We start from the raw sequence: 16276 nt of genomic DNA on the forward strand, positions 1-16276 counted from the left end.
ACTAGAAGTACTAATGCTAATGATACTAGTAGTGCAGATGGCACTAATAGTATTAATGCTACTAATGTTAACTGTGCTAATGCCCATGGTGCTAGTAGTGCTGATGCCAATGGTACAACAGTATTGATAATTGATACTAATGGTGCTAGTAATGCTAATGCTAGCAGTGCTAATAGTATTAATACTAATGATGCTAATAGTGCTGGTGATGTAGTAACTGTGCCACCTGTGCTAATAGTGCCAATGGTGCTAGCAGTACTGATACTAATGGGGCTGAGAATGCCTTGCTGGTTGTTAACACTTGTGGCTGTGCCTGTGTGCCAGGTGTTGCACTGAGCTTATACACACATTGTCGCATTTCACCGTCACCACAATGCCGAGTTGTAGGTTCTGCTTATATGCTCATCTTTCACATAACAAAACTAAAACTTCGAGAGATGTGCAAATAGAGCCCTGTGTGGGTCCAGTCCCAGGCTGTCTGCCCAGCACCCTACTAAGGATGTGTGCAGTGCTATGAAGAGTGCATATTAACAAAAGGAACCAATTGTAGTCAGTGACAATAGTGGAAACAAAATTGTGTATGCCCTGTGGTCTCATTTGTGTAAAAACACACATCACTGTGGAAGGTAACACATAGAACAGAAGGATAGTTGTATGCTGTGTGATATTAGATGATTCTTGGTAATGTGTTTACCTTCCACATAAATTAAAGGAAAAGCACATGGTCCTTATTAAAGCTCATCTTACCAAAATGCATTTTTAAGCAGGCACCTAATTTCTGTCCCAGCATCAGCTCTTGTGTGGACTGTAAACCTAGCCATCGTGGCAGGTTGCTCCTTCTGTGGTGTTGCAGCCGCCGTGGCAGCATGCTACAGGCTGATGCCCTCTGTGTCCATGCAGGTGGCACTGGTGTTCCCCAACAATGACCCTGCTGCCTCCATGGTGGCCTTCTATGGCTGCCTGCTGGCCGAAGTGGTGCCAGTGCCCATTGAAGTCCCACTCACGAGGAAGGTAAGGTGTGCACTGTGGGGATAAGAGGCGGGCTGTTGGGATAAGGGGCATGGTATCAGGGAAAAAGGGTGCACTGTCAGGATAAGGAGCATGCCATGGGGGTAAGGGGTGTCTGGATCCACTGACAGTGCTTGGTGTGCGGGCCTTGCACACACATCTCTGTAAGGCATGGAGCCAGGTGGTGGGTATGAGTGCCTCTCACCTCTGCACCCATGTGTGGAGACCAGGACATCTGTACTGTGAGGTTATAGTAAACTGACAGAACATGTGTTGGTGGCAAGTTGTCTTGAATTGACAAAACCATGCTCATCCCGCCTCCACCATCAGGCCAGCCACGTCTCAGGCATGACGGGCATGACGGATGAACACAGCTGGTGGCTGTGGAGCTACAAATCCAAAACACACCCCTGAACCATCTGTGAGCACCCTTCTTGCTTCAGCCAGAGGCTGGGCCACATGGGCATGGGGTTAAGGGCCACTGGAGCCGTGGGTGAGCCTGGCTGAGCCGGGCCTGGGAGGTGGCAGGATTCTGCCGGCCCTCAGAAAAGGTTGTGTGAGTGGGCGGGGCCCTGGCGCAGCCATGCCCTTCACCGGCAAAGGAGAATCATCATGAGAGTTTGTGACGGTCAGTCTTGGGGCTCCTCAGAGGGGCACAGACAAGTTGCCAACCTTCATGCAAGAGAACTTGCTGGAATGTGGCCTTCCCCAGGAAAAGGCCCGCAGAAGATGCAGTCCAGCTGCAGCACTGGGTCTCTTGTCCTGAGGAGGAGCGGCCGCCACCTCGGCCCAGATGAAGGCAGGTCTTTGCAAAGAGCAGAGTTAGATTCTGTGTGGATCATGGCGGCAGGCTACATCCACACATCTTGGTCTGTAGTCCATATAGAGACAGGCCCTGAGCTTTGCACACACATCCTGGCCCTGGGTCCATCTAGAGATGCACATGTCCTGGCCCTGCAGTCCATGTAAAGACAGGCCCTGCGCCCCTGCGCACACATTCTGGTCCTGGGGTCCGTGCAGAAAGAACCCCAGAGCACCACAGCTTCCACGTTACGTGCTGCAAGGGCTCCACGTGCAGGGCTGGGCTCCTGCCATGGCTCAAGCACATTTAACATTGGGATCTCTGTGCACAGAGGGTCATACCTGTCCCCAAGAGCAGTGGCCGCACCTCACCGTAGCCAGATGGACATTTGACTGGAGCTCTGAGAAGGCATTTCCAGATGTTAGGGACAGGATGTCCTGCCACTGGGGAGGGGCAAGCATGCCTCTGGGTTCCAGGCAAACTGACGTCCTCCCCACAGGGGCCCACTTCTCTGCCTCTGCCCATGTGGTACTGTGTGGTTTCACCATTCAGACACCAAACCATGAGCAGATGCTAGCAGGAGAGCTTGGGGATGGCAGGGCACCACTGGTAGACCGAGGTCGGAGTGCAGGCCTCTCCCGGGTAGGGCCCTTGGCCACTGGCTCAGGGAACCTACCTCATGAGCGTCCCGAGCCTTGTGGGTGGCTGCCCGTGGGCTTGCTCAGAGGAAACCCCTTCCCACTGCAGAACTGCACTTAGGACCTGTGTCTCCCTGTGTGGTCACATGTCCAGTGATGCGCTACCAAGTTTACACAGAAGTGAGGGATCATAACTACTGAGAAAGCATTGTCTGAGGGGGAAGTACATGAGAGTCCCAACACAAGGACCCCGTGTCCACCCAATGCCAGCCTGCCTCTGCCCCAGGGCGTGGGCTTGGGATGCTGGCCATGCCGGGCATCCAGATGTGGCTTCCACTGAGGTTTGAGGCTGCCGTGGGAGAGGTGGGAAGGAGGCTCTGAGCATGGCTTTAATTGCATTGCTGTGGCACTTTCGGGGTGACTTACACCCTTAGTAGATGCCAATGAGCAGAGCAAAAGGAGCCAGTGTCTGGCCCACTGACAGTCTTGCAGGGGTGCAGGCGGGTCTAGACAAAGCTGTGTGGGCTCCTGCAAGGGCACCACATGGGTTCTGGGTGTGCAGGCCCTTCATGGCTGTCATGTTGTTCTCTGAGTCATGACCGGTGTGGCTGGTGGGAGTGGACAAAGTGAGCTGAGCTGACTCCTGGTGGCCAGTCCTCCTGTGCAGCTACCAGACACAAGCAAACAAGCCCAGTCAGTGGGTTCCTGAGGCTGCCCTCCCCTAAATCATCCCTCAGCCACTGGAAGGCCTCAGACTCTATGCCCCCCGACAGTGTTGTACAGCAGTGGCCCATCTACATAGATGCCTCCCCCTCCATGGATGCTTGTCGAGGGAGGACCGGGTGTGGTGTGTGGCCAGACGTGCAGCCACTGCTCACCCCCACCTCCCTGTTGCCCTCCCAGGACGCAGGAAGCCAGCAGATTGGGTTTTTGCTTGGAAGCTGTGGCGTCACTGTGGCTTTGACCAGTGACGCTTGCCACAAAGGACTGCCGAAAAGCCCGACGGGGGAGATCCCGCAGTTCAAAGGTACAGTGGGCTCTCCCTGCACTGCCTCAGACCCAGAATACACTTTACACCATGAATGTCTCAGGGGACACGTCATATGTACTGCCTGTCATTCAGTGTTTTCACTGGTGTTTCATGGCGCTGCTTGATCACCTAGACAGAGTGGGGCCACTCGCTGATGTGGCACAGAGCTGTGCCTGGTGAGGTGGCTGCACCCCACTGTCTGGGGAGCTCCAACTTGAGGGTTCTGTCGGTTTTCCTAGGTTGGCCAAAGCTGCTATGGTTTGTCACTGAGTCGAAACACCTCTCTAAGCCTCCTCGGGACTGGTTCCCACACATTAAAGACGCAAACAATGACACTGCATACATAGAGGTAAGTCCCCGGGCCAGTCTTGCACATGCTGTGAGTTGATGGCTCCAGATCTGGGGCTTGCAGCCTCCATAGTGGGCAGCATGGTGGGTGTCCTGTCTTCTGCCTGGCCACATACTGCCTCTCGTTTCAGTATAAGACTTGCAAAGACGGAAGCGTGCTCGGGGTGACTGTGACCAGAATTGCGCTCTTGACCCACTGCCAGGCCCTCACGCAGGCATGTGGCTACACGGAAGGTATGGGGCCCTGGCGCAGACTGTGGCCCATGGGACTGTGGGGCAGTGGGAATTGTACCAGCTCAGGAGCTCAATTGCTCAGTGTCTCTGGTGGCTCCGGCCACCACAGCACATACCACAGATGGGCCTTGAGCCACAGACACATTTCATATGGCTCCAGAGGCTGGGAGTCCATGGCCACAGGGTCAGTCCTGGGTGGAGGTTCCCTGCAGGCTTGCACATGGGGCCCCTCCTCTGCACCTGTGGAGGGACCTGTGGTTCTCAACCTCTTCCCACGAGGATGCCGTCCTGTTGGGTCAGGCTGGCCCCCAGGACCTTGTTTAACTGACTTCTCTCCAAGAGACCCTTCTCCAAGGGCAGCTGGAGGTCAGGACTCCCACCCGGGAATCAGGCACATCCCAGCTGAGGCCCAGGACAGGGATGTTCACCCTGGAGCAGGCTAGAGTCCCTCGGGGGCCTTGGGAAGCAATGTGGGCTGCAGACCCTGCCTTGAGTCTGGGCCTGTGATGGGCTCTGCGAGCTGCCAGGTGGGCTCCCTGTTGAGAGCAGCTGGTTTTCAGGATGCACCATCCTTAACAATGGGCATTTTTAGGGCGAAGAGGTGGGGTGGCCAGAGGCAGTGGGATAACAGCCTTGGCTTGGGCAGCTCACTGGTGTCCTCTGGCTGAGTCGCTGCACCTCACATGGGCATCACATCCCCACTGCAGGAGGAGTTGCATCTCCCCTCTTCTTCTCCCGCTCCCTGTCCTAGTGGTCTCTCTCTCATTTGCCCACAATGTCCTGCTGGTTGTTTGGTGCCCAGACCAGCATCCGTCACATCGCCACACATCAGGCCCATTGTTGCCAATCTTCACCCACTTGCCAGGGCTTTCAGTTTTAATCCTAACATTTCTAATATGCTCATGGCCTGTATTCTTTCCCTAATTTCTTGAAGGTCCAGGGCTTTCACTTCTGTAGGGATCAGACTGTGTAGATATTTGACCTTTATTTGTAGACTTGTAAAAGGACTAGTATAAAGTGGAGCATAGGCAGTACCCCTTGGGCACATTTGTTCTGCAAGCCCCCTGCCCATCTGCTCTGTGGTGTGGGAGGTGCTCAAGCTGAGCCTTTTGGTGAGCACTGTGAGGACCAACACACAAGAACAAACGTGGGGAGGTGTAACTGGGCCCGCCCGCCAGGGCACAAGGCCGGCCCTTGAGCTCCGTGGCTGTGCCCTGAAGTTCGGCGTCTGCCTCCCATTGGGTGGTCTTCAGTCCCACGCATGGCTCCTGCTCCCCATCCTGGCAGCCCCAGATTCCCTCCGCCTCCCTTCTGCCGATGCTTTTGCCTCCTCCACTGGCCTCCATGGGGCAGCACCCCTTCTTCCAAACACCCCGTTTCCCGTTTCTGGGAGAACCTCAAAAAGGAGAGAAAGGCAGAGGTGGAGATCAGTACACGGGCAGAGCAGCTGGGTGTCCAAGGGGAAGAGCCATTGCCGTACCCCTGCCTGTCAGACCTGCCTCTGGACACACTTCCATGCAGGCCAGCTCTTCAAAATGGGTTGGGAGCTGCAGAATCTACGTGTGCAGTGAAAGGATGTTTCTCCGCCATCCATTCCTGCGTCTGACGTGGTATTGGATTTCCCTTGCCCTTTGGTCTGTACCAATTTTTCATAAGTGAAAAGCTTTTAACTCTTTTTATATGTGCAGCTGAAACAATTGTGAATGTGCTGGATTTCAAGAAAGACGTCGGGCTCTGGCATGGAATCCTGACGGTAAGCATGGGCTGTGTGTTGTCCCCTTGCATTTGGTGTCTCGGTGTCTTGGTGTGAGAACTAGAACTGCATCTGGCTGCCTAGCAGCAGGGAAAGTCTTTCCTCCTGTGTGTAGATTAATGCCACCAGTGTCAGAGCCTTCAGTCCGCCAACCTACATTCCAAGGCCCCGTGGCCCGGCAGGTTGGGACTTACCTCCCAGGGCCTCGCGGCTTGGCAGGTTGGTTCCTATGTCCAGAGTGCAGCGGTGCGGCGGGCGGGGGTGGCACCTCACATCCCTCCACAGGCAGCCTCCCTGGGCTCCAGGGATGCCGTACCTTCCTTCTGTGCTTCAAGCATTTGAAGCTTCCCAGTAACACTGTGATGTCTGTGTTGGGGTCACATTTTCCACACATCTGATCTGGCTACGTCATCCTTCTTTTTTCCTTCCTGTGAGTCAGTTTACATTATTTCGGGGATCTGCCTCTCTGTTATGCTGCAGTGGAAAGTGCTTCCCTGCTCTTCCCTTGGTGGAAGTTCACACACTGAGGGGAAGCGCAGGTCCTGTTCCACTTGATGAATGAGAACAACTGGAAGCTGTGGGCACTTCTGTTGGGGAAATGCCTCACTATTTAAGGTAGGCTTAGCACTTAGAAAACATGTGTAGCATTGTCTGGAAACCCCCCGCATGGGCGCCTGGATTCCTGATGCATTGGCCCTGTATATGGTCATAGTCCCTCCCCATTAAGTTTCTTATGCTGAAACTTGATCTTTTTTCTGAGGTAGAAAATTCTAGTATATGAGCAATAGGAACATAAGTACAGAAACTGTGATTTGTTCTTTCTTGATAAGCCAGAATTTATTAGACCAAGAGCATGTGAGCATCACATTGGCTGAAGGCTAGAGGTCCGTACCAGCCTGCTTCTGCCTCTGGTTTGTTTCTGCCGCCTGGATCCCTGGAGATGACAGGACACAAGCATGGCTCCAAACCTGCTCGTGTGGTCTGTTGGGGACGGGGAAGGCATGGGGAGAGCCTGTCCTTCTCTGGGCTGCCTCTGCAGCTCTGTGCCTCCTGCAGGCCACCTGTACCCAGTAACTATTTGGTGCCCGAGTCACTCTGACCTCAGGTTCCCTCGCCCCTGTGAGGGGTGCACCTGGTATTTGGTGAGCACGCCCACCTGGGAAGTCAGGCAGAGCCACTCTGTCACTGCTGTCCATCCCTCCTGTGACAGCCCTGCTTGTGGGGTCTCTGCTAGGATGTTGAGGTCGTCACCTGCCCATTTACCATTGCTCTGACTCTGCCCTACGAGCTGGCAATCTCTGAGTCTCTCTTACTGCTGCCCTTGAGAGCAAGCCAAGTTTCTTTCTAGATGGCCACCCACGACATAACATATGTGGTGCAAGGTACTCACCCAGAGCGGAATGGCGAGCAGGCCTGGGCCCAGGAGAATGAGCTGGCAGCCAGCAGGCTCACCCCTAGTGGGGAAGGTGTGTGCTGTCACCTTCCAATGGGACCGGTGTTCCCTGTAGTACCCCAGCTCTCACCCCACCCACTCCTGCGACAGCAGAGAGGGCCCCACGTGGGCAGAGCTGCCAGGGAGGCCATGCCTGGTGCTCCCCACTGTGTAGTCCTCTGCTGCCAGGTCTGTGAGCACAACTGCCCCAGACGGGACCCAAGTGCAGTGCCCAAGTGCAGTGCATGGGGACTAGCTCCTTATGTAAAGTTAGTTTGGATCATCCACTTTTCAGTCTTGATCTACGTTACAAGGGAGAGTGGAAGAGGGAGCTAAGGCAGGCTTGCCACCACTGCCTGACATCTCAGTATAAGATTTAATAAAGGAAGTTAATTTGTGGAATAAAAATTAGAATGCACTGAAAAGAATTAAGCTTCAAGACTACAACAGGCCATTAAAAAATGAGCATCATTCAGTTAAAGGTCTTATGAGAAAAGGATTTGACTGATTGTGTGGGGAAAAGCAGGAGCCAAGCAGACTGATTACTTTTGAAAGTCACTTCAAGGGTCATTTCATTACAAGGTGTGATGAGGTCAGCTTCTGCTCCCTCTGTGAAGCTCTGGCAGTGGGATGAGCCACACCTGCCTGCCCCACTCGGAGCCTGGTGGGGGCCTCTCCCCTGTGCACATTGGCCCACGTGGGGCCTGGTGGGGGCCTCTCCCCTGTGCACATTGGCCCACGTGGGGCCTGGTGGGGGCCTCTCCCCTGTGCACATTGGCCCACGTGGAGCCTGGTGGGGGCCTCTCCCCTGTGCACATTGGCCCATGTGGGGCCTGGTGGGGGCCTCTCCCCTGTGCACATTGGCCCACGTGGGGCCTGGTGGGGGCCTCTCCCCTGTGCACATTGGCCCACGTGGGGCCTGGTGGGGGCCTCTCCCCTGTGCACTTCGGCCCATGTGGGGCCTGGTGGGGGCCTCTCCCCTGTGCACTTCGGCCCACGTGGGGCCTGGTGGGGGCCTTTCCCCTGTGCACTTCGGCCCACGTGGGGCCTGGTGGGGGCCTCTCCCCTGTGCACTTCGGCCCACGTGGGGCCTGGTGGGGGCCTCTCCCCTGTGCACTTCGGCCCACGTGGGGCCTGGTGGGGGCCTCTCCCCTGTGCACTTCGGCCCATGTGGGGCCTGGTGGGGGCCTCTCCCCTGTGCACTTCGGCCCATGTGGGGCCTGGTGGGGGCCTCTCCCCTGTGCACTTCGGCCTATGTGGGGCCTGGTGAGGGCCTCTCCCCTGTGCACATTGGCCCATGTGGAGCCTGGTGGGGGCCTCTCCCCTGTGCACATTGGCCCACGTGGGGCCTGGTGGGGGCCTCTTCCCTGTGCGCATTGGCCCACGTGGGGCCTGGTGGGGGCCTCTCCCCTGTGCATACAGTCACCTTGCATGTTGTTGCTTCCAGAGCGTCATGAACATGATGCACGTGATCAGCATCCCATATGCGCTGATGAAGGTGAACCCACTCTCCTGGATTCAGAAAGTGTGCCAGTACAAAGGTACATCTGCATGGTGGCCCGCTGTGTCCTCAGGATCACAGTGCCTGTGTCTCACCATCCTGTGGGGGTACAGCCCACTAGCTCTCTCCTTTCTACTTCTCCCTTAGCAAAAGTGGCCTGTGTGAAATCCAGGGACATGCACTGGGCGCTGGTGGCACACAGGGATCAGAGGGACATCAACCTGTCCTCCCTGCGGATGCTGATAGTGGCTGATGGAGCCAACCCCTGTAAGCAACTCCTGCCCTGGGGGCGGGAGGGCCTCCCCAGGTTCTGTCTTGGCATCCTGATTTTTCCTGTTCCCAGTCTTTCCTTTCATTAGGAAGTTGTCTTAAGGTAAGAACCAAATGCTGTTACTCACTGTAGCCTCACAGCGCCACAGTGTGACACGAGAGCCTGTGGTTTGCAGGTGCGTCGCCCTGGGATTGAGTCCAGGCTTTCTGCTTTCTGGTTTGGCAGAAATCCTTCTCTTTCTTTAGCTGCAAAATGATATCTAAATGACAAGGTTTTGTGAGCACTAGTTGAGGTAATCCTTATGTATGTTGCTTGCAATGGAGTGAGTGCCCAAGAAATGTTAATTGTGATTTTATGGTTTGTGGTAGTTTCATTGAACAGAAATCATTTTGTCAATTTTAATGGAATTTTACTATCAAGTCCTATAGCAAATATTACCCAGGTAAATGAGCAGTTCCACAGAATACTGTTAATATACCTGGAGAAACTCTCCAGTCCACTGAAGTAAATCCGGCCAGCTTGTTTTCCAAGGATCATATATAAACCTGTGAATTGTATGGACGTCTGACCCCTGCTGTCCCTGTGCAGGGCATGTGCTTGTGAATTAAAGCACATACTTCTGTAACACCTGATGGACAAAAGTGGACTTACTTCCTAAATGGCTCTTCCATTTACAAAATGACTCCATGGCTTTGAGCCATTTGAACACACGGTTGGTGCACCCATGACTACAGTGTGCTTTCCAGAGAGCAGGGTAGACTTGGCCACAAGATTGTTTAGCTCCCGGGCCTCTGGTAACTGCGCCCAGGACTCATTTCTCATGTTAAGTGGCTGAAAGTTTCCTTCATTCGGTTATGTGTAGAGTTACCCACCCCTTAGATGCATGTGGATTCTGCTCATTTCAGAAGGACAGTGCCTGTTGCTGTAACATACATGATACGTGTGTCAACACAGTGTTGTTTCCACACTGCCCGACCATGCACACCTGTCATGGCCTGAGAAGCACATTGTGCCGTGGGAGGTTTGCAGTCCCAATGCTACTGTCTGACTGTTGTGCTTTCCCTCCAGGGTCTATCTCTTCCTGCGACGCATTTCTCAATGTTTTCCAAAGCAAAGGCCTGCGCCAGGAGGTCATCTGTCCCTGTGCCAGCTCACCAGAGGCCCTCACTGTGGCCATCCGGAGGTACTGGCCCGCAAGTCAGGGTGGGCAGCCTAGGAGCGTCAGATCGGGAGCTGACAGGCCTGATGCCCACAGGCACCTTCATGGGGTCCCCGGGGTTCTTCGTCCTGTCTGCCAGCGCTGCCATGCGCCAAGATCTTGTGACTCACAGTCAGAACCTGTCAGCAGGCTCACTTCTCCCTGGAGGTCCCTCCAGCTCTGTTTGCCTGGGTTGGGCTCAGGATTGACCTGGCATGGAGAGGGTAAATGTTGGATGGCGTGGAGTGTTTATAGCCATGACTTTGCCTTTTCTGAGTCTTCTTTCTTCCCCCTGCAATACCACACCTACGACACTTTGAAAACAAGTTTTCTGAGCCCTTGAGCCACCTTCTGGTACATCCCAGGGTGCTCAGGCCTGGGTGAGCAGGTCTCCCTCAGCATGGGCCTTGACCTCTGGGGACTATTGCCGGTGTGTGTAGCCATGGGTCACGCCAGCATCAGCTTGCTGCAGGGCAGAGCTGAGCATGCTAGGGCCTTGGCTCTGGGCTCATGAAAGCTTGCCCTGGCCAGGCCTGAAGCACGGTGGTCACCAGCTCTCAGCTGTGCATACTCATGTGAGAAACGGGTTCTGCATCATCCGGGTATCCAGAGCCATAAAGTCCCATTTCTCATCTTTCCGCTCTGTCTCTAATTGGGTTTTATTTCCATTCCCACGAATGTGCTGCATCATATGGAAAGGTGACAGAGCCTTCAGAGCACAAAGTGTGGGGGCTCTGCTCTTTATTATCAGAGGGGATTGGCTCTCAGAAGTATCCACTGGAGGACCGTCCTTGAATAAGACATCTTCTCATGTTTTAAGGTGATGTAACAGACTGCCTGACAGGTTGAGAAATGGAAAATCTTTAAAGTATCAGTTACAACTTTTCATTTTCATTAAACTACAGATTGAAAGGCCACAGTGTAACTTAATCTGATAAGGAATTAAGACACCTTAGCCAGAATCCATTCCCATTTTTTAAAGGATGGGGCCCTTGTAACAGGTTTGCATAATCTTCTGATGTTTGTGTCTATCCTTGGAGTGCAAAGTCCATGGGTCACAGTAGCAGATTTACCATCAGGGTCCTCAGAGATCAGTTGAAACATGGGTCCAATCTGAACCTGAGAGGAGACTCCCAGGAGACCCACTCTCTGGAAGCTGGTGAGGCCAAGTCCCGGTTTGTGCCCAGCTGGTGGCTGGAACCCGATCCTGGGCACATCCCTTCTCTCCAGGGCTGTTTACCAGCTGAGGGACTTGGGCCCAGTAATTGCCCCCTTTCCTCCCACCTGTAGGCTGCTGAGCTTCTACACCTCCATGAAATGGGGGCCGTTGCCACAGAAAATTTACAAGATGCTGTAGAAGCTCCAGCATTACTACAATCAAATGATTTGTTTACTTGCTTTTTCTAAAAATGCCATTAAGAAAAGGAGTGTGGGTTATGCCAGACTTGATTGGCAGAGGAAGGGGGGTACAAAGAATTTTTAATCATTTCTCTCAAAATCCTTAAAATCTTAATAAAAAACCTGCATCATAGGGCTGAGTGACATCAAAAGACCTGAGATACATGGAGGCTGGGGCACAGACCTTAACTGTTATTGATGTTGGTGTTGCTATGATAATATTCATGGACACACATTCACACAAGTGTGTGCCGTTCTGGCGGCCTCTTATGCACGCATGCTGTGTGATAGTTGCTGGCCCCTTTACTCATTTGCTCCTTAGATGTCCCCCAGGTGAGAATTGCTGGGTCTGAGACACAGGAGGGAGGCCCTGGCATCAGCATGCTGGAGCCTGCAAGCACAGCAGCCAGGAAGCTGCAGGACCTCCGTTAAACCTAGGGGGAAATGGCCATAGCCACTCGCCATGTCTCCACTGCTGTTATCCCACATTAGTGCGAATGTGAGCTAGGCGCGTTTGCTGTGGACTGACATTTACAACCTGCTTTTCAGGGGTTACACAAGCACGACTAGTGAAAGGCTCATTGAGTGTGTGTGCAGAGGCTGGCATGCATGCACACTTTCTCAGTCCTCCATTCCTGTTACAGATGCAAATCTTAACAGTGACATTTCTAACCATATAAAAATTAAATAGATAATAATGTTTGTATAAGCTGAACACCATCAAGCAAGGGAGTCAGCTTGTTAGTGTGTTTACCACACATGTTCATGTGCACACAAATGCATGTGAGGGAACGGCAGAACCTATATGGTGAACAGCCAGTCGCAGAAGAACACGTTTGTCGTGTCCTGTGTTTCCTTGCATGCGCACACATCTCCCATGTGAGTACATGTTGAGACTGGCTTTCAGGTGGAAGCGCTGGCTGGCCTCTGGGCAGGGAACATGTGGGACGACAATCAGGACCTTCGTTTTGCCGTGTGTCCTCCTGAAGCTTGGCTTGTCACACAAGAAATGTGCTCATGTTTTACCCTTGTTGTTTGTCTTAAAATTTCATAAAGAAAAATACTGCAGTTAACACACATGTTCAGTTTAATAGGCCAGAGGCTGTAAGGTCCAGGTTTGGAGATGGTGGTGTTGGTTCTGGGCACATGCTGTGCACAGAGCCTGCCGCACTGAGCCCACATTGATGCAGGTCACCCGGTGGGACCTCCGAGCTTAGCTTCCTAGTCCAAAGCAGGCATATGCAGCATGTGTAGGGTGGAACGAGCAAGTCGGCATGTGTACAGGCCAGGTGGTGTGAGAACGTCTGGCTCCCAAAGTCACTGGCCTTGAGGAGCCGTGTCATCATCAGGAGGCAGCGGGCCCTGCGGGTGTCTGGGCTGAGTCCCATGCCTGAGAATGCACGGGCTTCTAATGGTCTTTTTGCATGTGTGCTCTAAATCTGCAAAGAAAATAACTCAGATCTGACTGTTCTATGGCTGAGAGACCCTTCTAAAAGCTTTGTGGCAGGTCAAAGAGAAACTCAATAGGGGTCGCTGGCTGGGCCATGAGTGAGTGAGGCCAGTCCTCTGGAGCCTCTGTTTCCTGCATGATTGGTGCTTCCTGTAACAAACGTATCCCGACTTTAAGGCGTTTAATGCTATACGTCTGTGTCTGGCTTTTCATTCATCATGGCAAGCGCAGGAAAGCAGATCCCATAACTGGGTCCACAGTGTGCGTGCCAGGTGCCAATCCCTCCCCACTGCCCACCTGCAGCCCCTCTGGCTGCCATGCGTTTGCCTTCTGGGTCTTCCTGTTCTTGGGCATTTTGCTCCCAGGTGGCTTTTCTATGTAAGGGCCCTCAAATACTGTCACTCAGAGAAGATGCTGGTTTTCTGGGGCTGTCACAGCAGAGCTCCTCAGACCAGGCACCTCCAAACGGGTTCACTCTTGCTGTTCTCGTGCCCAGATGCCTGGAATCAAGGTGTTGGCCTGGGGAACTCCTCAGAGATGCCCAGGGGAGGGTGGGCCCCTGGCAGCACACTGGGAAAGGGTAAGCTCCTCAGGTGCTCCTCGGGTGGGGGGGCCCATCCCCTCCCCCTCCTGGCAGAGCTGGCAGCCCTGGTGCTCCTCGGCTTGCAGGCCCATCCCCTGACCCCTGTCTCGCCTGCCTTCTCCTTCTGTCCATTTTCTCCTTTGTGGACACTGGTCGCTGGCTGTAGGGCACTGTTTTTGTGACCTCATCTTAACGAATTGCATCATCTGCAAAGACCCTACACTCACCATAAGGTCACATGTGGAGCCCTGGACATTAGCCCCGGGACAGAGCTTGGGGGTCCACAGTCCAACCACAGGAGGTACTAAGGCTTGTGGTTTCTGACTCACATTGATTGGGCTTTTGCTAAAGACGGTGGCTGTGGGGAGGGAGGCTGGTGGCAGAGGGTGACCGCAGACGCCTCTCTTCATTTCAAAGTGATGGTTTGTTGGGATCTTAGGAAAAGCAAAGGCCCTACAGCCCAGGGCTTTGGGCTCATTTCCAAGTGGTTTCACGTGGGTCTTATTATTTGGGCAAACTTAACTTTTATATCTGTTAGCTCTGTTCTTTTTAATTTTTACAGATAGAACAATTTTGCTTCCAGACTTCTATGCTTTTTATTTTTAATTTTGTTTTTTATTGAGATAGCTGACATATGACATATGGTTCTTCTTTAAATACACCAGTTACTAGAGTCAAACGAGATCTACTTTTGCAAGTTTTATCTCTTCCATTTCCCCATTTATTGCTTTTAGGTTCATTGTAAACCTTCATGATATTTTAAAGCAAAACAGCAAGCTTCCACTTATAGTCTGACTTTTAGATCCTAAAGGTTAAGCGTAGACAGTGACACCTACCTAATTGCACTGTTTATCTCATGCTGAAGAGCCTTTAGTTGTGGAAACGTTTTGGCTTATTTGGTCACTAATTCAGTCAGCAGATGCCTCCCCAGGGCTGGATGCAGCCGTGAACAAAGGAAACTGCCTGGCCCCCGGGAAGCTTAGACCTTGGTGGAGGAGGTGTGATGTGGCTAGTCAGTAACGCCTGCAGGGAACACGACTTCGGTGCTATTTTACAGAGTGATTAGCAGCTGGGTTGGAGCCGCCCCAGAGGATGAGGGAAGCTGAGGGGACATCTGCTCAACACTTGGGTGGAGGCAGGAGTGGTGCAGGAGCCCCAGGTGGGAGTGGGCTGGGTGTCGGAGGAGCAGGGCTGGTGTGGAATGAGCGAGGGTGCAGGTGAGGCTGGAGGTCAGGGCTGGGCTACGGGGGCCAGGGCCACAGATGAAAGCCTGGACATCCAGAGACTCATTTCCCCTGAACACAGGCAGCCTGTTGTCCAAATGCTCCCCCAAGAGCATCACCAGGGCACAGCCTACACCCCATTCCGCCCTGTGCATGTGTGGTTGAGCATGAACTGGCATGGGGCTCTCTGCCATCATTATGCTCCTGGACGTGTTACTCTTTAGCCATTTTCAAAACTGGAAGACCCTACCTTGCAAGGGGGTCGTTCTGAGGTGTGTGTGCCAGGGCAGGGTGACTGTGAGGTGCCCTTATACACCCTGGGACCCAGACAGAATCAGAGGGTGCTTCATAAACAGAGAACATGGGCTCCCTGCTGTGCTCAGTGCACAGGCCCGCATGGCAGCCAGGCCGGCTTTCCTGAGTCCTGTGGGATCACAGCGGCTGGCTGCCTGGGTATGCATGCACATTCACACGTGTGATCACTGTGCTTGTGTATGTGTGCTTTTGTCACAGGCCCACAGATGACAGCAACCAGCCTCCGGGCCGGGGCGTGCTCTCCATGCAGGGCCTGACCTACGGGGTCATCCGGGTGGACTCAGAGGAGAAGCTGTCCGTGCTCACCGTGCAGGACGTCGGCCTCGTCATGCCGGGATGTGAGTGTGGACTGGGCTGCATGCTGGGGCTGCAGGGGGATAGCGTGGCCCCCAGCCTAGCCATTCTCAGATGCCTTCCCAGGGGCCTCGTGTACCTGCGCATGAGCTCTGACCAGAGGTTTAAGGTGTGCTCTCCTTGAGCATTTGTTAGGCTTCAGTGCCTTCTCCTGATAAAGGAAAGCCCAGAATGCTCTAGAGGCTGCAGAAGGGCACCCGTGCTGCCCTATGCACTGGGACCCTGGGCTCCTCTTCTCCGTCTAAGGGTCAGGCTCCTGCTGGTGGCTGAGCAGTGACAGACCCAAGTGGAAACCAGGAATGGGGGTTGTATCTGACCAGTAGAAGGGGTTATTTCCCTTGAATACAATTTACATGTTAAAATTAGAGAAATTGCAATTATTTATGGATGTTGCAACTATGAAATTTGACATTTTGGTACAACATGAAAACTCGGCTCACATCAGGGGAAGCTGAGCACCTGGCTCACCCTGGTGTCTGTGGCTTTGTTCCAGGTGTCCCTTTGTGCACCTGTGTCCTCATTCATGTGCACTGTGCCCCACCTTTACCTGCATGTCCTCTCTGCTTACAGCCATCATGTGCTCAGTGAAGCCAGACGGGGCTCCTCAGCTGTGCAGGACAGACGAAATTGGGGAGCTCTGTGTGTGCGGGGCTGCCACTGGCACATCCTATTACGGTCTCTCGGGTATGACCAAGAACACCTTTGAGGTAGGTTGGGGAGGAAGCTCCTCCAGGCCTC

The 16276-nt window shown here is 53.5% G+C and overlaps 1 protein-coding gene across 4 annotated transcripts in view; it reads left to right on the top strand.

Moving 5' to 3' along the window:
• The window catches only part of DIP2C (disco interacting protein 2 homolog C), a 331886-nt gene that overhangs the window by 235192 nt on the left and 80418 nt on the right, over positions 1-16276 (top strand). For all 4 annotated transcript variants that reach the window (XR_012128152.1, XM_073229483.1, XM_036993703.2 and 1 more), the window contains 10 exons: positions 901-1011; positions 3352-3475; positions 3718-3827; positions 3958-4060; positions 5749-5813; positions 8693-8786; positions 8894-9013; positions 10086-10200; positions 15383-15522; positions 16109-16245. Coding sequence is in view for 3 of the 4 variants with exons in the window: in XM_073229483.1 (XP_073085584.1) it covers positions 901-1011; positions 3352-3475; positions 3718-3827; positions 3958-4060; positions 5749-5813; positions 8693-8786; positions 8894-9013; positions 10086-10200; positions 15383-15522; positions 16109-16245 (1119 nt within the window). In the remaining variant the exon portion in view is untranslated. The remainder of the gene's footprint in view (positions 1-900; positions 1012-3351; positions 3476-3717; positions 3828-3957; positions 4061-5748; positions 5814-8692; positions 8787-8893; positions 9014-10085; positions 10201-15382; positions 15523-16108; positions 16246-16276) is intronic.

This window comes from Manis javanica, chromosome 2, assembly GCF_040802235.1.
Source record: "Manis javanica isolate MJ-LG chromosome 2, MJ_LKY, whole genome shotgun sequence".
NCBI classification, from domain to species: Eukaryota; Metazoa; Chordata; class Mammalia; order Pholidota; family Manidae; genus Manis; species Manis javanica.